Source organism: Artemia sp. Qi Xiang Cuo, chromosome 13 (genome assembly GCF_049724085.1).
Source record: "Artemia sp. Qi Xiang Cuo chromosome 13, ASM4972408v1, whole genome shotgun sequence".
Lineage (NCBI taxonomy): Eukaryota > Metazoa > Arthropoda > Branchiopoda > Anostraca > Artemiidae > Artemia > Artemia sp. Qi Xiang Cuo.
Window position 1 is genome coordinate 31,592,794 of NC_142806.1, and position 25,569 is coordinate 31,618,362.

The 25,569-nt window shown below is 34.1% G+C and overlaps 1 protein-coding gene across 1 annotated transcript in view; it reads left to right on the forward strand.

The window, feature by feature from the left end:
• Window positions 1-17,518, forward strand: part of mas (trypsin-like serine protease domain-containing protein masquerade) — a 51,926-nt gene extending 34,408 nt beyond the window's left edge. The window contains exons 10-15 of the mRNA XM_089099285.1: window positions 4,682-5,181; window positions 8,997-9,290; window positions 10,602-10,824; window positions 13,185-13,310; window positions 15,223-15,529; window positions 17,105-17,518. Coding sequence (XP_088955411.1) covers window positions 4,682-5,181; window positions 8,997-9,290; window positions 10,602-10,824; window positions 13,185-13,310; window positions 15,223-15,529; window positions 17,105-17,272 — 1,618 coding nt within the window. The 3' untranslated portion in view covers window positions 17,273-17,518. The remainder of the gene's footprint in view (window positions 1-4,681; window positions 5,182-8,996; window positions 9,291-10,601; window positions 10,825-13,184; window positions 13,311-15,222; window positions 15,530-17,104) is intronic.
• The last annotated feature ends 8,051 nt before the right edge of the window (window positions 17,519-25,569 follow it).

Here is a 25,569-nt window from a genome sequence, read left to right on the forward strand (position 1 = left end):
TTATCTCTTGTGTAAAGTTATTTTAGTTTTTTATATTAATCTTCTTATGTTACTAAGCTTTAGACAATAGAAAACTAAAGGTCATAGGGCAATAAGTTTTCGATGTTTTATTGTTTTTTAGTCGTGGCACTAAGATTAGTAAAAACAGGGCCACCAACGGGAAGGTTTTGCACAGCCAGCCCCGTCCGCCCAGCCTTTAGGATTAAACCTGACCCCCTAATATCCTCCCATTTATAGCGCAAATGTGAGGATAGCCTTATATAGTGCTTGTTAATTATTATATGAATAAATGAATAAATCTTATATAGCTTCAATATTTTTTATTACTTTCCCCCCAGAGCTGCTTTATATGCAGGGGTTAAAAATACCATTTTGTTAAAAATAGTTGAAAGGTTAAGTAACAAAACTCTGGCGTCGCAAAAACCCCCAGGGCCCGGGGGCAGGAAGGGATTCTCGTATAAACTTCAGAGAGGGCTCATTTGATTGGAAATTGGAAGTTCTAGTCCAGCTTTTAAGAGTCAAAATTGATCGAAGGGCAAAAAACCCCCCCACACGCCCTTTTTCCCCACCCCTTCCTTTGAACTAATTCTGTTTATACCTGAAGGTCCGATGAGAGTTAAAATGTTTTGGTATTAACACACACCTATTAGGCATCTGCTCTCCTCCCTAACAAGGAAAGAAACAGAGAGTGTAAGGCAGTGGCGCATCCTGTGGAGGGGACACTCCCCCACAACCCTCAAGGCAAGGGTTTTAAGTTATACACTGGGGGCATATAAGGTTTTATGGAAGGCGGTGTCGTAGAAACTTCAAAAAAGGCTCATTTCATTGGAAATTCAAAGATCAAGTGCCCTTTTAATAGTCGAAAGTGGTTTGTGGGTAATCAACCCCCCTCTCATATCCATCTTTCCCCCGAACGCCTCCAATCAAAATTTTTAGACAGCCCTTTCATTCCGCGTAGTTTTAAGTTCTGGAAATCAGGTCTTTGAGGATGACAACTCCCCCACAGCCCTCAGGGCAAGGGTTGTATTCGTTTGTAATTTAAGGATTCTCCGAATCCTTCCCATTCTTTCTCATGGATGGGATGCTCGTATAAACTTTAGAGAGGGCTCATTTGACTGAAAATTGAAAGTTCTTATTCACTTTTTAAGAGTCAAAAGAGATTGGAGGGTAACTAGCCCCCCCCCTCCTCCAAGCCCTAAATGCATCAGATAAAAATTTTGAGATAGACATTTTGTTAAAATAGTTCAAAGTTCTGATAACAGAAAACTCCGGTGTCGACACAGCCCACCAGGGCCCAGGGGTAGTTGTTTTAAGTTATACCCTGGGGCATAACTTATTAAGGGGGGTTTATAACTTATGGGAAGGAGTTTTGTATTGGAAGAACACACAGGAAATTTATTATAATTATCCAATTATAAGGTTAAAATACATACTCTGTGATAGATACAAAATTGCTTTGGCACACAAAATCCTATTAAGGTCAATTCCAAACAGTCGTGATGCCTTTGTGTCAGCAAGTGAAATGGTCTAAACCCCTTTATTGGAGCTATTTTTTCAATCCATTCATTGTTGTCAATTGCTGTCCACAAGTTATGCAAGCTGTCTATTGTTCATATATAAGTTTTCTATCAAAGAGGTAATCGTACAGACTTTGAAAAAAGCCTCATTCGATTTAAATTGAAAGTTCTAGATCTGTTTTTTAAAGTAAATAATAATCGAACAGTAAGCACCCCCCCCCCCCATGCCATAAAAACTTGAAACTTTTTGCAATCAAAAACGAACAAAAATTAATAAAAAAAAACTTTGCGAAAAATAAGCTTTTCAAAGAAAAGTAAAGGCCATTTTAAAATTAAGCTCAGAAGATACAAATACCTGTTAAAATTCAAACTCAAAACGACCAGAACGTACTATTAAAGAATAAATGAAACCCAAAACGAACGGAAACTAAATAAGCAATCATTGCAAGAAAACACAAAAAGTAATAATATAAGTGAATAAATAGATCTTAAAGCGAGTAATGCTTGGATTGAATATGAAAATCAAGCTTAAAACGAAAACAAATATTTTGCTATTAAAGTATAAATGAAACTTAAAACGAACAGAAATTAAAACAAGAAATTAAAACAATCAATGCGAACAAACATACAATATATATTAATGTAAATGAATAAATAAATCTTAAAACGAGTGAAACATAAATTGAATATGCAAATCAAGTTTGAACCGAATAAAGATAACTACAAACAAGAGTTTGGGTATCGCCTCACTGCATAAGCCTAAAACCTACTGCGTCATTGGCGCTTTACTGAAAACGAATTATATTACAAAAATTTTCTTTTGTACTTAATATTGAAAATAAAAATTAAAATTACCGTAAAATTTTGAACTGATGAGCTTTTAGCAATTAATATCATTATGCATCAAATATTCAGTTTAATTTATTAGTTCTTTTCAAGATTGGTCAAAACAAATAGTTTCACTACAAACAAAATTTGGATACTGCCCCGTTCTTTAACTGTAAAAACCAAAAGCCTTCTGCGTCATTGGTGCTTCACTGAAAACAAATTACTCGTATATTACAAATTTATTATTTTCCAGTTCTTACAGCATTGAAAATGAAAATAAAAAATACAGTAAAAAAAAAATCATCTTGAACTGATGGATCTTTCAACAATTAATATCATTATATATCTAATATTCAATTTGATTTTGTTTATACTTTCCAAGACTGTTCAAGACTCGTATAGTTTTTCCATTTTTTTTTAACTCTGCCATTTTTTCTAACTAATCGTGCTAGTTTGGTATGAAAACATTCTATGGCTTCTAGGCATTTCTATTTGAGCGGAAAACTGCACCTCAAACTTTTTGGAACATGCATTTTCTTGCATGAAACACCAAAATATAATAAAATGTCAAGTTTCAGACAGTTCCACCACTCGCAAGCAAGCGCCATTGGTATTTTTGAATCCGCATGGTCAATTTAGGGGGTGGAGGGTAGGCTAATTCTCGCAGCAGCCCCATTCCGTCGTGGTATTATTCACATTTTCAACACCTGGCGTCCGGACTATCATATAATCTACCAAGCATACAACTACCCCAAATCAGTATCAATAAATAAATGAAACCCAAAACGAACAAAAATTAAAATAAATTTTAGAGTCAAACTCAAAACGAGCATAAATTAATATGAGTAGGGTTCAAAACCCCTATGCTTTCTAAAAGCCAGAATATAATTTGTACTTTACTGAAAAAAAATTCAAATGAGTTTACTGAAAAAAAATGTGTATTGTCAATTTAATATACATATGCTGATATTTATTCCCTAAAATATTAATTAATTTTTTATTTATTAAAGTTACAAAAGTGAAAACATTTCAAAGAATTGTTTTCAGTAAAGCGCCAATGACGCAGTAGGTTTTAGGCTTCTGCAGTGAGGCGATACCAAAACTCTTGTTTGTAGTTATTTGATTCAATTCAAACTTGATTTGTATATTCAATTGATCTTTCAGTCATTTCAAGATTTATCTATTCATTTACATTAATATATATTGTATGTTTGTTCGCATTGATTGTTTATTTAATTTCTGTTCGTTTTAAGTTTCATTTATACTTTAATAGCAAAATATTTTTTTTTCTTTTAAGCCTGATCTTCATATTAAATCTAATCATTACTCGCTTTAAGATCTATTTATTCAATTTATGTTATTACTTTTTGTATGTTTTTTGCAACGATTGTTAATTTAATTTCTGTTCGTCTTGGGTTTCATTTATTCTTTAATAGTAATTTCTGGTCGTTTTGAGTTTGAATTTTAACAGGTATTTGTATCTCCTGAGCTTAAGTTTAAAATGGGATTTACTTTATTTGAAAAGCTTATTTTTCGGAAAGTTTTTTTTAATTAATCTTAGGAGAAATAATCTTCAATTCAGATTCAACCCTGAATTTTGTCTTTTCTAATTCCAGCGTTAGGACACGAATAAACACAACTCTTCTTTAAACTCGTATTGAGCCAAAGATACTGTTTCGATGGGTTAAAATTAAAAAGTAGAATAATAGTGAAAAAAAGTGCATGCATGTCTATAATTACTGTAAATTATTTTAGGCTTTCGATTGTTACGTATTTTATGCTTAGTAAGATGGCGCTTGAAAAATCTATGTCACAGAATGCAAAGAATATAGCTTTGAAATTAGATCTATATTATACTTTTTCATACATTGTTCTTAATACTAAATTTGAAATAATGAGGGTTCATTTAAGTGCCCAGAGCTTAAAATTCTTAATCAAATGGGCTATTACTTTTCCATTCATGGAAAAAGAAAACATTCTCGGGATAACCTTTTAGTTTCTACAAACATGAGTTCTCTGAGTTAATTTGCCAATACTCATACTTTTCCAGATAATTTCAAATAGAAATTTAGAAAGAGAATTAGCCACAACTATTGCAACAGCACAATAGTGAATAATACGTTATATCTCCCCTGGTTTCGAGGCAAAATGATTTTGCTCAGTTCCAAATTTGGAAACGAGAATAAAACGGACGCTATTCACTTTCATCATTCTAATTTATCAAATTGGATTACTTAATTTTAATTCTTATTCAAATGTCAGATTTTTGTATTATTCTCTTAGCTTTTTAGCCGTTGTCTCGTTAAAGATTTTCGAATATATTCTTTATTTTGTAGTGAAGACAGAGAAATCACCACGAAAAAACCGACTAAACCACCCCAGCGCAACCCACCCCCTTCTAATCCACTTGCAAATTTTGGCGCTCTTTCTGATCTGCTCAAACTAGCTCCCATTCTTGTTCCTGCTCTTGGATTTGGAGGTTCATCGTCCCAGAGGAGACCTGGTGATAAAAATGATTCAAACAGAAACCGAGGTACTCCTGCAACCACACAAAGACCAACTCAAAGGACAACCACAACAACACAAGTAGCTGAAGTGAGAGATTCAAGGCCACCCTGTCCAGGAAGCTGTATCCAGCCAGTTTTATCGCTGACTTGCTTTGGAAAGGCTGAGATTTCAGACTTGTTTAAGTGTCGAAATAGACAAGTCTGTTGTGTTCCTCGTTCAGTTATTGCATCTTTTAAGACAGAGGATCAAGAAGAGAATAGAGAGTCTGAAGAAGAGAAATCAGCACCAATTTTGCTGCGCTACCCTCAGAAGCAGCCTCCACAACCAGGTAAGAATTTCACTTTTTACTTTTTTGAAAAACCATATTATTTACAAAAATAAGCTTTGGGCAACTTGTTGAGACTTTAGGACTTTTGACTAACGTTGAAATTAAAGGTAGCCTATACTAAGAAATAGCGGTACACATCAAGCTGTTAAACAAGAATAAATCACAAGGTAATGTCTAAGATTTTCTTAATCTTCATCAATCAAAAAAGTGTAGTCGATATCAATGTATGAGTATGAACTAGGTTATAATTATCACAACCCTGATAACTATGCGTGTATATAGAATATAACTTGACGTGCCGGGTAATGTATGTCCAAAATATCTCTTCGTAGGCTGGAGGCTCGATCCACAAACTGCAAGGCCCGTGAAATTTCAATACCTGCCCAAGTAAGGAGCTTCTTGCTTTAAATCAGAAGGTATGAAGTGCACATAAGTTTTATTTCATAAGTTTGATAAACTGCATATGACAATTCTTCAAAATAAAAGACTCGAAACATAAAAGACCGCCATTTTAAAGGACTCCAAATCTCAGTGCCTGTAGAGATAACAACTGTTGCTACCTCCCTTCCTCGCCACAATTATTTGAGAAAGCCTCAATTTCCTATTAACTTGCAGATCCTTAGAGGACGCTATAATCAAACTCAACATTGTTATCAAACAGTTCGTGGTAACGAACTGTAAGTAAGGAGCGACCCGGCTCAATGGTAACCGAAACTCTAGAAAACGGGTTTTTGATACCAATAGATACATCAAAAGAATCAGATATCAATGCTGAATTCAAATATATAATTTTCATCAAGTTTAGTTCTACCCATCAAAAGTTACGCGCCTGAGAAAATTTGGCTGATTTTCGAAAAAAGGGGGAAAGACTCCGTAAAAATTATAAAATCTTAATGAAAATCCCACCATCAGATTCAACGTATCATAGAACCCTAGTATAGAAGTTTCAAGCTCCTATCTACAAAAATGTGGAATTTTGCATTTTTGCCAGAAGAAAGATCATAGATGCGTGTTTATTTGTCTTTTTTATTCCCAGGGGTGATTGTATCGATCCAGTAGTCCTAGAATATCGTGGGAGGACTCATTGGAACGGAAATTAAAAGTTCTAGCGCCCTTTTTAAGTGATTAAAAAAAATGGAGGGCAACTAGGCCCCCTTCCACGCTCATTTTTTTCCCAAAGTCACCTGATCAAAATTTTGAGATAGCCATTTTGTTTGGCATGGTTGAAAATAGGGTAACTATGTCCTGTAGGGTGACTTAATCCTCCTAAGTTCCCAGGAGGAGAGCTGAAAGTTATGAACTTTACCCAATGTTAACATATAGTATTGGTTATTAGGAAGTATACAGACGCTTTCAGGGGGATTTTTTCTGGTGTTAGGGGAGTGGGTGGGTCGGTGGTTACTTGGAAAGATCTTTCCATGAAGGAAGTTTTCATGTGGGAAGGGACCTTGCTATGAAGGGGGCGTTGGATTTCCCAGCATTATTTAAAAAAAAGATCAGAAATTAAATATAAAAAAAAACAAGCTTTCCAACTGAAAATAAGGAGTAACATCAAAACTTAAAACGAACAGAAAAATATTACGTGTATGATTGGGTTTACCTTCTAGTCAATACCTCGCTCTTTAAGCCAAAGATTTTTCAGTACTTTCATAAGAGCTATTTATTCTAAATAACGGCCTTTGTGATTAAGGGGTCATTTTTAAAGAATTGGAACAAAATTCGAACTTTAGCTTAAAGAGCGAGGTATTGACTAGGGGGCGATCCCCCTAATATACGTATTAAAAATATATGAATATAGAAGTTCGTTACGTAAGTTAATTCGTAAGTTACGTATATTTATCACTAATAAAAACGTTCGTAAACAAAATTAAAAAAGTTTCGAAAAAGCTATTTAACCAGATAAAAGTAAAATTAATATGCAAATTTTGTTTTAATTATTCATGTACGGTGAGAGCCAAAGTCGAAAAATGCATTAATTCAAAGATGTTCAAAAATTAAATAAAAAAAAACAAATTTTTTTAACTGAAAGAAAGGAATGACGTTAAAATTTAAAACGAACAGAAATTATTCCGTATATGAAAGGGTCTGTCCCCTCGTCAACGCCTCGCTCTTTACGCTAAAATTTGACTTTCTCACAACTTTATTTTTTTTTAACAATAAAAAACTTTAGCGTAAAGACGAGGCGTTGAGGAGGGGACAGCCCCTTTCATATACGGAATAATTCTGTTCGTTTTAAGTTTTAACATCGTTCCTTACTTTCAGTTAAAAAAACTTGTTTGTTTTTTTTATTTAATATGTATACAGCAGAGCGGATTCATATAAGGTATATATTCCCTGTAATATTGCATAGTCTTTATTTAATATATTCAGTTGTTATTTTCTTTTTTCTTTCTTGCATTTTGATTTGGTCTTTACCTTAGTTATCTTGTTACATTTGTCTTGTCTAACCCAAACATGTGAATATCTATCTACAAGTGTTTTTTTTTTTTTTTTTTTTTTTTTTTTTTTTTTAAGACTGACTTTGCCCCAGTTGTTTTAAACAGTAGTGTTTATTTTTGGCCTTATTTCATTTTTTAAGAGCATGCCTATTGAATATTCTGAAATATTAGCTCCTTAGGCTTACAAGGTCATATTCAAAATTTTGTTTACTCCAAAATGACATTGGTGAGGTAAAAAAATGAGTACACCCGCACATTTTTGAAAGAGCGAAAAGAAAAAAGGGAATTTTTTCTAACTCTCATTCTAAGAAAGAAGGTACATAAATACTGAGAATTATGGTATTGTTGTGATGGTCTCTTGTCAACTATACAGGGGCTGAAGATAGAGTAAAACCAAAATATATAAAAAAAACCTGAATTTTTTTAAAGTACTGTTGCAGAGGGATTTCGCTACTCTTCTAGAAGTGTTGATTGTACTTCCCATCAGAAAGATGTTGCAAAAACATAGCTAAAGCCTCCATAAATAAAAATGTACAAAACTCTATCATCAAGACGAACAAACATTGTGAAGGTAGTTAATCCACAGTCTCACTGCAGTATATTACCAATGCAAAGTTGATGTAGCGCTTAAGTCTTGTTGTCATCACACACTACTGGCCCAGGTTTCCACTATAGCGGCTCTATACCCTTTCAAAGCTACCCTCATCTTTATTGAGGATAAACACAACGTCTTTATTATTTCTTATCTTATAAAGTAATGTTGACTAGAGACCTATATTTTATTAACTGGACAAGCCATCTTTATAGCTGGTAATATTTCAATCATCCTAACTTGTGGTATATAATCGTTTAATTGGTTGCAAAATTAACCTTACCATTAAAGATCAAATGTCAAAAATCAAATTATGCAATCCATTCTTCTCTTGCTATTGTTGTTGACTAATAACTATTAATATATTGGATACTATACATTAGCTAAGCCAGATTTGCTTTGCTGGATTCAAGATCACATAGTAATTTTTTTCAACATTGACTGTAAATTCTAGCCCCGGTTTAATTCTTTTTTATAAATATTAATCTAGTTGTTCAAATATTAATCTAACCCTGTTAAATTATGTTTACTTCAATATCTTATCCGCTGATTATTGATTAATTTCCCCATTTCCTTTGCTGATCTTTTTGCTCTCTGCATAAATAAATTCAAAAAATTTTCCCTGTGCAGATTCTATTTGTCAGTGGCGGTAAAAATTTGTCTGTGTAAGTAATCAAAGTTCCAACCAATTTATTCAGTAATTTTTACCTGGCAATAAACAGTCATATGTATATGTGTCAGCTTCACCTTTGAGGCAAATTCATAATCAACAATTCCAATTTTAGGTTTGATTCCTGTTCAACCTGGTCAGTATCCCCCTCCTTCATTCCCACAACAATATCAACCTGCACCTCAAATGTTTCAACCACAACCTCAAAGCAATCCACAACAATTTATGCATGTCAAACAACCAGTGCAAGTTGCGTCACAGCAGCAATTTTTAGCTCAACAGCCTCAATCGATTGCTCCACCCCCTCCCCTGCCCACAGGCAATGGATTCGTTGTTGGACCACCGCAATCAATTCCAGCCGTTCTACAAGTTACTCCACCACCTCCCATTTATATGAACACTACTTTAGGTTAGTATCTAAATCATTCGAATATGTTAAAATTATTTGAAGTTCAGACTTTATGAACTTATTTTGATTATTTTAGTTTAGTGTCTTTACCAAAGAAAATTCAAATTCTCGACTGTATAAACATGCTCAAAAATCTTATACAACCTCAGTATACAAAGATTCTAAAGCCTATGATTTTATCATTTTTTTAACATAGGAACTGTTTTTAAAATATAATAAAAGTTCATAAGTATTGACTAGGGGGGATTAAGATATTACATGTTTTTGGATTTACGTAAATCAAACACAAATTGAATTTTTCTTTGTATTAACTGACTGCAACAGGACAAAGAGACAATAGACATAGCTGATATAAAAAGATCACCAAATGCATGTCAAGAATGACTGTACTAAAAGTTCTAAAAGCCAGGTATACCCAGACCATTTAAATATTTCCAGACTGTTGATGGCTTAGACAATATCTAAATAAGCTATAGTTAAGCAAAAAAGTTAACCGACTCCTCGATATTGCTAAAATACTAGTAATGTCAATACTAATAGCTCGGTGCAGTACTAAGCCACATGAGTTCTACATAGCTACACACGCCCCTCTTTCCCCCTCTACGCACAGTAATTTTTACTCCCCTCCATGGAATTACTTTTTGTCAAAAAAATTTCTTGACTTGAAACAGCCTTGCAGGGTGACCTTGAAGAGTCGACCAGTCAACGACAACAGTATTGCAGTGCATTTTTACTAATAGAATTGTTTACATGAATTTTGTGCAATTGGGGGGTCTTTTTTACTCTGTTTAACATCTTTTTGCTGTGTTGCTCGTATAAAAAGAACAGTCGTCAAGATTAAAATTCTTTGAAATTGTGATCCTTTGAAATTTAGTACCGTAGGCCCTTCAAAAGTAATAGAGTTTTAAAATAAACCAGCAGTCCCTTGATTAAAATTACCAGTTGAAAATACATAGTCAGCGTTACTCGAACTATCGAATAATCAGGGTAGACTCAAGCTCTTGAGCAACTTTGAAAAGGATCATAATTCGTACTACTTACCTAGCTTAGCTGAGTTATTAATTAAATTTACCGTTCTGAGCTAATAATCAAAATATCGCTTCCTCCTCCTCCTTATTGCTCCCGTTTTAAGCCGAAAAGATTTGTTATCACTTCCAATTTGGTTCAATTGCCCAACTTAAAGACTTTTGATAAGAGGAGATAGGCCAGGGCTGATAAACAAGAAAGATGAGAGCTACTGAGAGTATTGTAATTCTTCTGAGTCGTATTATAATTTTTTAAATCTGATTTACTTTATTCAATTTTTTTCAGCGACACGTCAACCTCGACCAACAACAAGACCAGCTTTCAACAATAAATATGTATGTGGAGTTAAAGGTACATCACGTGAATCTAGGGTAGTTGGTGGACGGGATACAATTCCAGGTGAATTCTGTTGGCAAGTTGCTCTCATCAACTCTTTAAATCAGTATCTCTGTGGTGGTGCATTGGTTGGTACACAGTGGGTGTTGACAGCAGCACATTGCGTTACCAAGTAAGTATTTTAGTTTGTCCCAAAAATGTATTCTTTATTAAATTTGCTAATAAAGGTTAAAAGACCTAAAAAAATGGGAAAAACCCTACTTCGGTATAAGATTAGAAGCTGTTAACCAAAATGTGACTAATTGGAACATAAAACGACATCTACATATTCATGGGGAAAAGTATTTGACAATGTACAATACCCCTTATCTCTTCATAAGCTTCAATAACTTTCAAGAATCACCAATCGCTTCTCATTGATGCATTCACCCAGATGCCTTCCAAATCGGTTTGAAGATATCACTACTACGGTTTCAAATAGGTTTTGCCACAGATTCTAATACTAGATAGCGCTTTCGAGACGAAGGTTGTAGCTTTAGAGCTCAAAATTAAATTTTCTTGTAAAAATTTCCAAAAATTAAATAGATTGCTTTTTTTTAAATTACTCTCTTGCAGAATTCTCATCCAATATTATTGTTAAAAATGAATATCAATATGAATAATAAGTCAATTGAATAATAAAATTCTATTCAGGAAATATCCTTTAATATTCTAAGGATTTTATGAATTTATTTTATAATGAAATTACTTTAATAGCCTCATCATTTTCTTCTTATTCATTTCAAATTTAAATCTGTGGAAAGGTCATTTAGAAAAAATTTAAATGCAATTTTTGGTTATATAAATACTAGCGAAGGCTATACTAGCTGACTGAAAAACGATCCCTGCTATATTACAATATATTCAAATTGGTTTCAACAAAGAAATATTTTTTTTTTGTCAAGATGCTGCTTTCATGTCTGTTAAAAAAAAGGTAGATGGTAGGAAAACAATTCCTTGGTAGTAAAAAGGTAATGACAACTTCAAAAATGCTACCATGTAGTTAGAATTCCACAGTAACTTTGAATTACAACATTTTTACTTCCCATTCAACGGGATAAAGAATGTCTGCCTGAACAATATTCCTGTCAAATCTTACCATTAGAAACTTCTAGTTTCACTTTTAAATGTATTTTAGTTTACATTTCAAAATAATGTTAGTTAATAAAATACAAAAAATGTTACTTAAGTATGAAATCTCAATTCCAGACACGCCAGACTAACTAAATTTAGCTTAAAAATTAGCAATATTTTGCATCTTATTTTGCTGTTTTTTCAAATCTTTTGTTTGTATACAAGGGAGTTAAAAATGTAAGGGAGAAATAAAGTCTGCAACCTATAAAACGGAAGAAAAACAAAAGCAAGAAACACAGAGTCTAAACGTTCTTGGAAAGAAACGGTAAGTAAAGAGTGAACCCTGTGAATCATAGTATTAAACTGACACATTTTCTCACTTCTGATTTACATTTTCTACATAATTCTGATGTTAATTTTTGTAAATGCTTGATTCCAAGATATCAAAGGAACATCTACTCAGATTACAGATTTCAAAGAGACAAGAAGGATAAAAAAGAATAAGGCATTGAATACGGTAGCACCGCCCTATAGGCGGTGCTGCTCTCGGTTTCATGGCCCCTCAGCCAGGAAGTGCAATGGGGGGCTGTGGGCCAGCCATCCTCTGCTTTTGCTCGCCCTTACTATTTACCATCCCCAGATTTTTCTAGGTACCATTTAGAGCTGGGTCGGCTCTGGCTGAGCTTACAGAGTCACGCCACTGACCCCTGTTTCAACCCAGATAATCAGCGACCCCAGGACTCGAACCCCTGTCCTCATGGACAAAAGATTTCAAGTATGAAACTTCTTGAATGACGTCGTTTATGACGTGAGCAACGCCAAAGTGATTTGTCACAATCTTCGAAGAATTATATGGCTGATAAAGTTATATTTGATTTAAACAATGTAGTTTATTGTTCAAAAGTTTTGAAAGGCATTCGGTAAATAGAGCATTTCCTTTTATCAACTGGCTTTATTTATTGTTGTCTAAAATACTGGAAGGAAAGCACTAATCAGATATAGTGTAAGGAGTGAGGAGCTTGGGGGAGGCAGCTCTCTGATATATAAGATAATTTATATACGCTTTAGTTTTTAACATCGCTCTTTGTTTTCAGTTGAAAAAAGAAACTATTCTTTAATTTTCACGTATCTCCATTTTTATCCTTATTCCTTCGAGATGTGAAGCTATGCACTGATAGATTGTGATTAGTATCATATTTCAGAATTCCAGTTTTATTTTTTAGGTAAAATTCTTAATTTGTTTAAGTATGACATCATATGGGTTTTTATGTAAGAGATTTGTAAGCTCAAGTTTAAAACTCTAATTGTTTCATTTGGCTATTATTTTTAGTTTTACACTAATAACTTTTCAGGATAACTTTTTTTTTTTAAACACGCAATCTTAAAAAGAGTGAAGCTAATCGTCTTTCTTTTTTTCAGTATTGTCAGATCTGGTGATGCCATCTATGTAAGAGTGGGTGACCATGATTTGACCTCCAAATATGGTAGTCCAGGAGCTCAAACTCTGCGTGTTGCTACCACTTACATTCATCATAATCATAACAGGTATGTTTTTAAGCACAAAATTTTTTTTAAAAGCAAACAAATAAACTTTCAAATGGGGATAAATCCATTTATTTAGACAGTGAAAAAACAGGTGCAAAAGTCCAGATATTTCGATCACATATACAGCGACCGTCTTAAGTAGAAATACTAAAATAATATAATTAAAACTAGCATATTTATATACAACAAAATAAATAACTTTTCGGGTCATTCACAAAATAATGAACTTCCGTACCTGTTTTTTCACTGTCTAAATAAATGGATTTATCCCCATTTGAAAGTTTATTTGTTCGTCTTAGAAGGGCAGCGTGGTCTAAAAAAACAATACCTAATTTAAAGGTGTTATGTCGAAAATACTTAAAGCGAAGGATCATCGAAGTTTCTCCAGCTCCAGTTTCTACTAATCACCATCTTTAATAAACAGAGAAAGTTTACCTGTGAAATAGATAAAGAAGTGAAATAGAGAGTTTACCTGTAAAAAACATTTTGACTCCTAACTTCATTCCTTAAGACTGTCTGATTGAATTTTTTGTTATTTTTATGGGCTTAAAGCTTCGGACGAGAACCTATCAAATTTTAAAAGACAGGCTCATTGTCATCCCTTTCTGTCATGCATTAGATGTAATGTAATTGGATTATAAAAATAAGTCACAGGCGTAAACGAACGAAATTAACGCATAAATTTTACCGTAGAATCATAGAAAAGTAATATCCTGTCATTTTGTGCCTCTGTCATCATTAACTTCATAGTAATATAAAATTGCAAAAATAAAATTTTATTCGGTTACCTTCTTTATCTGCCATGCTGACCCTAATAAGGAAGCTATGGTGCCATTAGTCAAGTAAGTATAATCTGAATATATAAATAGGGCTTGATATGCATAAAAAAATAATAATTATGTATTTACAACCTGTTTGACATAACAATTTGGAGGATTTGCTGCTGCATCCAAAACCAAAGGATGAAATTAACGACTTTTTACCGATTGGAAATATTCCTCAGTTTGATTTTATTCACTGGCTGAATTTCTAGAGACATTTTCATCTTATAGGAAGTAGGAGGGAGAGGTCCTGGAAGTAGGGGTAGAGTCAAATGTTTCATTGCATCTTGCTATAAGACTACTTGCCCCCTATTTATGTAACATTTGAGGTCAGATCGTTCAGCTACGCACCGACACGGACTTAGGGGCGGAGGGAGCTTTCCCCTTGCTTCCGACCCCTTTCTTGAAATAACCAGATTTGTATAATTTTGTCCTTAATTTATTTTTAATTTCCCTAGTTTTTTTGCCCCGAACTCCTAAATGAATGAGTATCCTTTTTTTACTAAAAAGGAAGAAATATAAAATAGATAAATCATGTTAAAAGTATAAAACACAGGATAAAGTGTAAAATTTTGACATTTGGTTGAAAAGAGCAAGCACAAAGGCTTGGATTGAAAAAGCACTTGGTGCTTAGTGAGGATGAGGGCGGGGAGGGGGTAGATAATTTTGCAAAAATGCCTGAAAACAGGCGGATTATTTGAAAAACAGAGAAGATTTATAGAGATCATTGTAAAGATCTCAAAATTTTGCTGGATACAATATTCTCCTTAAATTTAACCTTTCTGGGCTAGAAATGAATATCAAATCTTATCTGCCCCTATGATTTGGAATAACAGTTCTAAGAGAACAGGCACAAAAGCCATCCCTTTGATTTGGCTTACAGTTCTAATAGGTTTATGAGCCTACTATGTTCGATTTTTTGAAATTTCCTGAAAAGGTATTGGTTTGATGTCGTGATCATGTATGTCTCAACTTTAAATGAATTGGGAGGGGACTTTAGTCTCTGTAACTCTATCTCCAAATTTCAATGTGTTCTAGTTTTTTTGTTCTTCTTAAAGTTTTCAAGTTTGAGTTTTAGTTATTTTTTTCAGCCAAACACTTGACAACGATATTGCTTTGCTCAAACTTCACACACAGGCCGAATTGAAGCCAGGCGTATGTCTGGTATGCCTCCCTTCTCGAGGTACATCGCAAGAAGCAGGGAAAAGGTGCTCCGTCACTGGCTATGGCTATATGGGAGAAAGTGGACCCATTCCCCTAAGAGTAAGGGAAGCAGATCTTCCTGTTGTTAGTGACACTGAGTGTGTAAGGAAAATAAATGCAGTAACTGAAAAAATATTCATTCTGCCAGCATCTAGCTTCTGTGCTGGAGGTGAAGCCGGTAACGACGCTTGTCAGGTACTTATTTCCTTTTTTTTGTTTTAGTTTTAAGTTATCTTGTTCTACGTATCATTTATAAATTATACTCATCATTACATTTACATGGTATATATGCTTAGAAATACACAAAGAACTAGCTTACCTGTCACGCGTCACCGCGATCTCAAAAGAGAAAAAATTTCTTGAAGAATTTCAAGGAATTCGAATTTTCCCTCCGGAAAATTCCTCTACTGAAAATTACCACTTCCAAAAACTCCCCCTCGGCAGAAAACTCCTCCCTATGTAGAAAATTACCCCTGGTAAACCTTCACCCACGGACCCGCTAGAACTCAGAGTCGAACTAGAACTGTCGAACTAGAAGAGTCGGACTGAGAGACAGAAACGAAAAACACACACAAGAAAGTTTATGAAGTCTAAAAATATTTAATATTTTCTTAGGATTTAGAAGATTAAAGGAACACAATAATCAATAAACTTTTTTTTATTTTGGAGCAACAAGACTGGATTAATTAAAGAGTAGAAAGTAGAATGCATCACGCCGGAAAACAAAATGCTTCAAACGAGATGGTAACCCCCACACTGCGAGATATCGTAATGTATTTTGAAATTATATATATGATAGGTATGCACATATAAAGGCATCAATAAGCTTTTTTATTTAAGTCTTCTTTATATATTTTATCTATCCACCGTTTATCAGACATCTTTCTTTTCTTTTTTTCTTTTTTTGTGCTGGAAGATAGAATCATAAGGAGCTGACATGATATGTCTGAAAATGTTGACGTTTTAGACCATCTTAATTAAAATAACACCACTTATTCTTCTATGAATATCATTTATCCTTCCATGGGATGAAATTGTTTCTTCAACATTAAGGTCCGGATTAAAAATTCCTTCGTCCCTTAAGAAAAGTCTTAAAGGAACTCATTAAAGATTTTGTATTTTTCTTAATATCTGAACTAGTTATAACCCGAAATTGATAGTATCATAAAAATTTACAAAATAAAGTCTTGCCGTGTTTTTTCGACGTTATTAAAAAAAAGAATCCTTAAATGGTGATTTTCATGAAAAATTTATGGTTAAAGTTTACCGTTTAAATTTATGAACTCAGATTTTTGAAACTGGTTTAAGGTACCGAGGCCATTTTTGATTTTTCAAAAGAAAAATGTTTGTGTATTTTTCTTAAAATAGAATATTTTCTGTTAGATTTTTTTAAACTCATTGAATTCCAAAAGTGATTTAGATTTTTGACAGTTTTGGAAACCTCATTTTTGACTTTAAGGTCCCTCATAGGTCGTTTGCTTAAGTCACGCTCTATTCAAAAAAAATTCCTATTGTCTAGTAGAGGAAGCCCAATATAAGGACAAACCAACCTGGACAAAATGGAAACAAAGTGAGAGTCAATAAAAAACTATGCAATGAAAAGAACTAAGTTTAAGAAAAGATAAACAGATATATGTCAAAAGCTGGATTTAAATGAAACGCAAAAGAATTAGCTGAATTTTGTTATCAAGTCTAACCAGTGTGGCTCCAGAGCCTATTTACCTTTTTGATCTATGAATGTAATATAACGCCAATTTTTTCTCCTTTCAGGGCGATGGAGGTGGACCTCTGGTTTGTGAAAATGAAGGCTATTATGAATTAAGTGGTTTGGTCAGCTGGGGATTTGGTTGTGGTCGACAGGATGTTCCAGGAGTGTATGTCAAGGTGTCCAACTTTATTAGCTGGATAAATCAAATTATTAGCGTTAATAATATTTAGACTACTGTTTATACCCCTCAAACCTGAAGTAAGACCAGTGAAACCATTAAAATATTTAGCCATAAAGTGACGTCATAATGTGACACGAAGTTTGAACGAGACAGAAATGTTGATTTTGTATTTAAGTGTTAAGTTATTTGGGGCTGGTAGTGGTGAAGTTTATGAGTGTCTACCTATTTATTATGAATGATTGTTGGATTGAATGTTGTTTGCTATTTTTTAACGTTATAAACGATATTCTTTCTATTTTTCCTATTATCTGTTCAAGATTATTGCATTGAAAGCGTCATACGAAAAATGAAATTTCAGGGCCAGTAGCGTAATTTTGTCAACATCCGGGAGGGTGTGGGGTGAAGCTAGTTTTTCAAAATCAATTGAAAATGACGGTGAAAACTTAAGAATGAGCCATATAGTACCATAAAGGTAAAGATTTCCTAAAGAAGACTGACCCATTTCTGTGGATTCTTGAATTATGCGGGCTTATCTTAATTTCGAAAAGTTTTTTAAAGAAATTAAATTTCGGCTGGGGGGCAAAATGGGGTCTGAGGAGGGGCAACTTAAGTCTGGGAGGTGCAGTTTCCCCCCTCCACCTGCCCCATAGCAAACTGCGCCCATGATCAGGACTCATTCACACATATTTTACGAGCCATTGAGCTGAGGCAATAAACTGCCCTTTTTTAAGCTGATAAGGCGTCATATTTCACATTATAAATCTTAGGTTTAAAAAAAAAAATTATAATGTTTTATGGGTTGTGTTTACCGTTATTACGACCAGTTATTGTTCAAGATTATTGTTCTGGTAATACAAGCAGGGGCAAACCTCCATCATTTTTATTAGGGGGGGAGAGGCCAGAGGGGTCCATATCCGGATAGTCTAGGGGCACGGGATATATAATAATTTTTTCTCCATATTATTGGGGGGGGGGGAGGACTGCAACACATTCCTCCAACCCCCCAAAATTGGTCCCCCCAACCTAAATTTTGAAGGCACCTCTTAGAATTTTCATTAAAAAAGTTTCTTTTTGAACTGTCATTGAAAATTGCCACAAATAAAGCAAAGCTGGCATTCCTTCGAACATCCCTAAAGGTTTGCGTTTCATTTCCGTTCTCCCAAAAACGTGATATATTTGGGAAGTATTTTTTTTTTATCAAAATCTTTAAAAATATATCAAAATGCTATTTACTTCACATACTTCATAATATTTTATACATATATATATAAAAAAAATAGAGCATAAAAAAGAAATCGTGTCTTACAGTCTGTTGTAGCGAACTGTAATTAAGGAGCAACTCAGCACTATAGTAACCGAAACTCTACAAAAAAGGAATTTCGATATCAATTAATACACAAAAAAGGATTGGCTTCTTAGACAGATTCCAAATATATACAATTCATCAAGTTTAATGTTACCCATCAAAGGCTACAAGTCTGTGGAAATTTTTCTGATTTTCGAAAAAGTGGGGAAACATCCCCAAAAAGTCAAGCGACATTAATGGAAATCAAACCATCAGACTCAACATATAAGAAAACCTTATTGGAGGGGGTTTTATGCTCCTCTACAAAAATATGGAATATATATTTTATTTTTTGCCAGAAGAAGTTGTATTTTTCTCAGTGGTCGTATTGAACCAAATGTACTAGAAAATTAGGAGAGGGTTAACTTAAATATAATTTAAGTTCTAGTGCCATTTTTAAGTGACTAAGAATAATGGAGAGCAACTAGCCCTCAATCTTCAAGCTCCAATAACTATGCCTCTGGGAAGGACGTGACCCCCATAGCCACTGCGAAAAGGGATGTAAGTTATGCAATTCACTCATTATTTACTTTTACTATTTGTTACTGAGAAACATACAGACATTTTTCGCTGGGGTTTCTCTGCGGGGGGATTTACCACGGGGATAATTTTCAGTGAGAAGGAAAACTTCCGGGTGGATTTTTCCAAGGGAAATTTCACATGGGGTGGGGTTAAATGGTCCAGAAGGAATTTTTCGACAGGGGGGTTTAAGAGGGAACAAATTTCTTATGGGGAAATTTTCCGCGGAAGGAATTTTTTTTCTGACGCTAATTTTTCACAGAGAGGGGAACCGGATTTCCCGGCATAATTTGAAATATGATCAGAAAAAAAAACAAAAAAAACAAGAAGATGTTGCAACTGAAAGTAAGGAGCGATATTAAAACTTAAAACGAATTGAAATTATTACGTAAATGAGGGGGGCTGCCCTTTCGTCAACCCTTGCCGCTTATGAAAAAGTTTGCTTTTTGGTCCGATTTTAAGAACGACTCCTGAGCCCTCCTCATATACGGAATAATTTTTATTCGTTTTAAATTTTAATGTTTCTTCTTACTTTCAGTTCAAACAACTCTTTTTTAATTCGGTTTCCAATAAAAGAGTAACAATGTAAAAAATATGTTATGCATCGTGCCTTTTTTTTTAGAAATTATTCATCCGACGCGCCCGAAAAAGTATTTCTACTTTTCAATAAAAGCAACCATATCTTCCAAAAATATTTTTAACGTTAGCTTTGGCTTACACCCACTCAGTAGCATTATCAGACGAAATTTGGCTTGCATCATAAAACTACAATATAATGAACCACCAAACTATTTCAAGAAATTGCAACTTGTGGTAGTTGAGAAATTTGCATAACATCTTTGTCGCTTGAATTCAGTTTGCTTATAATGCTACCTAAAAATGAATTTGGCTAGAAACACTGTATAGTGTAGCGTCTTCATTTTCCAAATATTATACACATTTCATACCACGCGTACTTGCTGTGAGAAAATACGTCACAACCCTAGTTTAGTTGCTAGTGGTCGGACAAAAAAAAACCGGCTCTTCCATAGGCTTCTCGTGATGTGTACATCGGAATCGCGCGTGCGCGAAGGCCAAGTATGAATCTTCTGTGGTTTTAAATGCATTTCAATTTTTTTTTTAACGGAGAGTATAGCCTTTGTCGATACTGTATTATATTCTCTCTGCTGTGGCTAGAATATAGATAGGCCAACTGATTCTAATCAAACACATTTGATAAGTTGTTTATTGTCAGTAAGAAAAATTTTCTATCAGATGCTTTGAAAGGTAATATGTAAACATAACTGTTTCCTGCTACAACTGTTATTTTCCTAATAACTTGTACATAGCATAAATTGTACTTTAGCATAGAGAACAGGGGAGGACAGAAGAACTGAGAGCCCATGTCATATCTACTCTTTACTTTCATTTGAAAAATACATTCCTTAGTTTTGTGAAGGAGACTTTTTGATGTTGCATTAATTTAAATTTAATTGATTTTATGATGCATTTGTTTAATTAAATGATATTAACAATAATGTAAATGATAATAATCCCAAACTACTTATTCTTCTTCTAGTAACTTGAGCTGGAATTTTTAAATTTTAGTGTTTATTTTATTTGCGTTTTTATAATTTACATACAAATTACTATTTTGTGCATATAAATATTTGTTTTCCTAATATGCAACTGTGTTTTGGAGCATTACTCTTCAGCCCAGCTTCAGCTTATTATTATCATCCGTCGTGAAACATAATTGCAAACCTCATTTTTAATCGTTCTGCAATTTGCTAATGTGTTGGGGTATTTATTGTTGGGGTATCTGTTTGCCCATTTTGGGATTCAAATGCATCTAAAGTGGGAACAGCAGCTTTGTGATTCCGGTATTCCAGGACGCCCATGAGGTAAAATAGGGCATGATAGTACCAACCTGTATATAAGGAACTCCGCGTGCTTCATTCTAGATCGTAGAGTGTTTTCAATATTTTATTAAAGATTTAGATTAGCACTTAGATTTGGATTTAGATTTGCACTTCTTTAGTTGTTTAGTTCAGTTGTAAATTATTAAATTATATTATGTTTAAATTATTTATTATTATTGTGTTTAAATTATTTTGTATTATTACTGTTTAAATTATTTTTCAGCTCCAACATATTTTTTATTCATTTCCAAGTGGCCTATGGGACTTCTTTTCTGTATTTTTGGTTATAAAAACCATGGATACTATACATATACGTCAAAAAAGAAATCTTAAAACGCTTCAATTTTGGCTACTGGATGGAAGGGCGTGGAGGTAGTACATCAACGAAGATTTGTTCCCTGTTTTCTTTCATCTGTATTATTGATATATGTTTGCTGATCATTATGGTTTTAGAAAGTAATGATCCCTCCAGTGCCTTTTCTATGTGTATTGACTATCATCTTTTCTCATCTATTATATTGAGTTTCCCGATGACGGAAAATAGCCATCGGCATATCCAATATCGGATACTTGGGTACCAAATGCGGCAAGCTACATGGCCCAGACTTTAAATTAAAAAATAGACCCGATCGGGTATCAAATAACTGACTTTAGTTTTACCACAAAAAATATATTCAACCAAGCCTACATATTAGGGGCGCAAGCAGAAAAGTCTTCTGGGGGGAGAACTAATTTCAGAGTAGGTAGAGACAACCTACCTAGACCTAATGCGTGTGTACCTATGTCTTTTGCTCTACTGATGTATTATTAGGACCTGACGCCACATTGAGGAAATTTGCATTTTACATACAATTTAAATTTGCAGCAACAAATTGAGAAAGGACAGTTTTAAGGCAAAAGAAGATGGAAATGGACCAGAAAAGTTCTTTTACAAAAGAAATTTTCTTTTACAAAGAAATATTGAGTCTTTATGATGTTTTAGAGACTTCATCGAGTACTTCACCTTCAGGGATTTTGATTTGTTCCTCTATTTATATAATTGCCAGACCATTTAGCCGTTCTTTGTTAGTTTGGATTCTCAATTAGGTCTTTAACAGCTTCAATGAAGCAATTTCAATGAAGTTACTACTTGTACGCCGTTCAGGCGTACTAGCAGTTACTGGGAGTTTTGATAAGATACAATGTGATACATTTATCGCGGGTACAAGGGCAACATTGCAATTATGCAAAGTCTCAAGAGCAGTCTTTTTGTCTTTTTTTTTGTTGAAATTTGTGCGCCTCAAATTTCAAGGTTTTAAAATTCCGCCACCTTGCTAACTTTGGAAAAGTTTTGATTCACACTTTCTTATAGACAGGTTCTTAACAGACACTGAAAAGACGATAATATGTTCTGTTGCTATTAAAACCTTTGGGCAAAATCATGGATAGAGTTTTTGACGAAAAGAATAAATTGTTACTGCTTGATGTAATCCTCAACTGAGACGGCTGGAACATTTTGTCTCATTTTTTGTGCCTTATTGCTCTTGATCTCAAAAGAGGGATGTCCAAATTTTCATTTCGGTCGCTAGATTTCTCTAGCGACCCATATCTGACACTTGCATCATGTCCGGCCTCTTTTAACTTCTTTTTGCAGTTATTGCAAACTTTATGGCGGCAGAAAGGTAAAGAATTTTTCTGTTTGCAAGTATAAACTTACTGGCAAAGTAAGAGAAAACACATACTCGATTATAAAGAGGCTCACTAAAAAGTCACATCTTCCAATTACACTTTGAAGAAACTAAGCCTTTCATTTACTTGAAGCACAAGTCCTTGGCTTTTCATTCCTTGGAATCTCTTCTATCTTTGGCAATAAAATTCCTGCCTTTTGTAGGGAATTAGTGTGGTAGTTTGCCTTTTCATTATCTCAAAAGATTTCCCTCGCGCCTTTCCAATTTTTTATTGTATACTTTAGTAATTTTTCAGGACATGAGCTTTACTTTCCAACAGCATTGCACAACAAGGAAAACAACCTTTGGGAGGGGGTTAACCCAAAAATACCCTTTTTCTGCGCCCCTGCTATTTGTTACAGAAGATTCAAGGTGTTTAGCTCAATATGGCCAAATAAACCCGGAACAACTCAAAGGATTAGATTTTCAAATCAGTCTACTCATTATAGAAAACTGCAAATTGACCCTCAACCCAGATGACTAAACTTAGACAGCTCAAGCCAGCCAACTTAATATGAAAGACTCAAAGTTATGCAATCGATGATATAAAATGTAGCTAAACCCATGAGCTATCAACAGGCGTTACTATCATAAAACTAGGAGCTCAATTACGTTGTTCATTAATAGCAACATGATGCGATGACTGTGTTCGCGCCTCTTTCCCTGTTGTTGTTCCTGCGTTTTTTCTTGAGTCCGTTCCTTTTTCCTCTTCCTTCATGTTTCGCTACATTCTCATGTGCTATGCTTTTTTTAATATTTTTGTTCCTGTGTTTGACGATGTGTTTGTTCCTCTTTTCTTAGTTTCAAGAGGCTTAAACTGTGGTATGATGTAATAAATGTGCACGAGTAAAGCGAGAATGGCTTAGCAGTCTTTAGTCTTTAGAGGGCTAGGGGCTGGAGGGGGCAGTAGCCCTATTCTTTTTTTAGTTATTTATGATTGTTTTAAGTTTGAATTGATTATTTATTTTAATCCCTGGTCGTTTTAAGATGTATTTATTTTTCAATAGCAGCATCTGTTTTCCTTATGTTTGATGTGATTACTTGTACGTGACAAGAACTGCATGCATCGAAAAGACTATAGGTGATGCATGAAACGAAATTGCCGTGACTATTAGTTCATTTTTTTTTTACTTTTGTTAAAGTTTTTTTCGGGCGGGGGGGGGGGTCATAGGAATCTGTCAGGCCATGTGCTCACCGAGGCCACCTAGCATGGTATGTTCAAATTTCTGTTCGTTTTTGGTTTCATTTATTCCTTGATATAGTTTCTGGTCTTCTAAAGTTTGAATGGTTAAGGAATTCTATTCCTGCCTGTCTTGGGTTTTGATGTTGCTCTTTACGTTCCTTTGAAAAAATCTCTTTCGGATGATAGTTTTCTAAATTAATTTCTTTACATTTTTGATTGCCAACGTTTTATTATTGGTTAATATTATGAATATTTTTTTATAGGTTTTCTGCTTAAAAGTTCCCCCCCCCCCACAAACCCTAAAACAGTTCATTTTCTGGGAGCCCAACCAATGGCAAGATGATATAGTGCACATAGATTTCTAAAATTCTAAAGTTGAAAATACACAAAATTCTTCACGGTAACAAACACAGATTTTTCCATGAAATTTGAGAGGATCAGAAGCGGAAATACTTCAGCGATTTAATAAATACAACAAAGCCAAGAACTTGGGTAGAAATTACAAAGGGGAAAATTACGAGCCTGACAAAAGTTGCTTCATGTTCAGAACACTGTACAACTTTATGTCATGGTTGCCTAGTAAAGAATGAACTTTAGCCCATAGTGACCGAAAATATAAAAACAATGTTGCGAAAAAAACCGTCAAATAAAAGAAATCGTTGCTGGCAAATAAAATCATTGATGGCGCTTAGGCTGTTGAATTGACGTTTCAGTTTCTGGTTCGTCTATAGGGACAAGCCTGTCACCAAACCTTACTGCAGCGGAGTCCTGTATTGCCAGGCAGAACATGAATCCATTGTGGTAACACAGGTCATTCAGAAATGGTATCTATTATTTCGTTTAATTTTAAAGATAAAGGTTTATTGGGAAACAAGTTTATTGAAACAGTTAATGGTATTAAGTTCAACGTTTCAGATAATGTTGAAGGGAAGAGATTGAACTAAATAAAAAAGACACTATGTACAACCAGGCTTTCAAAAGGCGTATATACAATACTCGTATCTCAGGAATGGCTAAGGGTATTACGTTGAAACTTCCATGGAATATTAATGGAGATATTGAAATAATTAAGAAATACTATGCTCATCCAGGCATATCTCCAAATTTTCAGGAACAGTAAGGTTATTACAGCTAAGTGTATTAAGTTAAAACTTTAAGAGAATGTTAAGGGGGTTTTTAGCTAAATCAAAAGGTGCTTTACGGATTCAAATTGTCACAAGCGTGTATCTACAATATATTAGGACCGGCTATGGGTATAAAGTTAAAACTTTCAGAGAATATTCAAGAGGATGTTGAACTAAATTAAAAGATGCTATGTACATCTAGGTTGTCAAAAGATATCTGAAGTTAAACTTTCAGATATCCTCACGGTTATATATCCTCATAGTTAAGACTTTCAGAGAATAGTGAAGAGGATGTTGAACTAAATTAAAAGATACTACGTACATCTAGGTTGTCAAAACATATCTGAAATATCTTAGGAAGCTGAAGATATTAAAATGAAGTTTCCAGATAATATTGGGCGGGATGCTGAATCAAATCAAAAGATATTATATACATCCAGGGTGTCTAAAGGGCATATCTTCAAAATCTCAGGAAAAAGCTGTAGGTTTAAAGCTTAAAATTTCTGGAAACGTAAAAGAGGATGTTGAAATCAATCAAAAGACAACATCCAGGTTATCAAAAATCGAA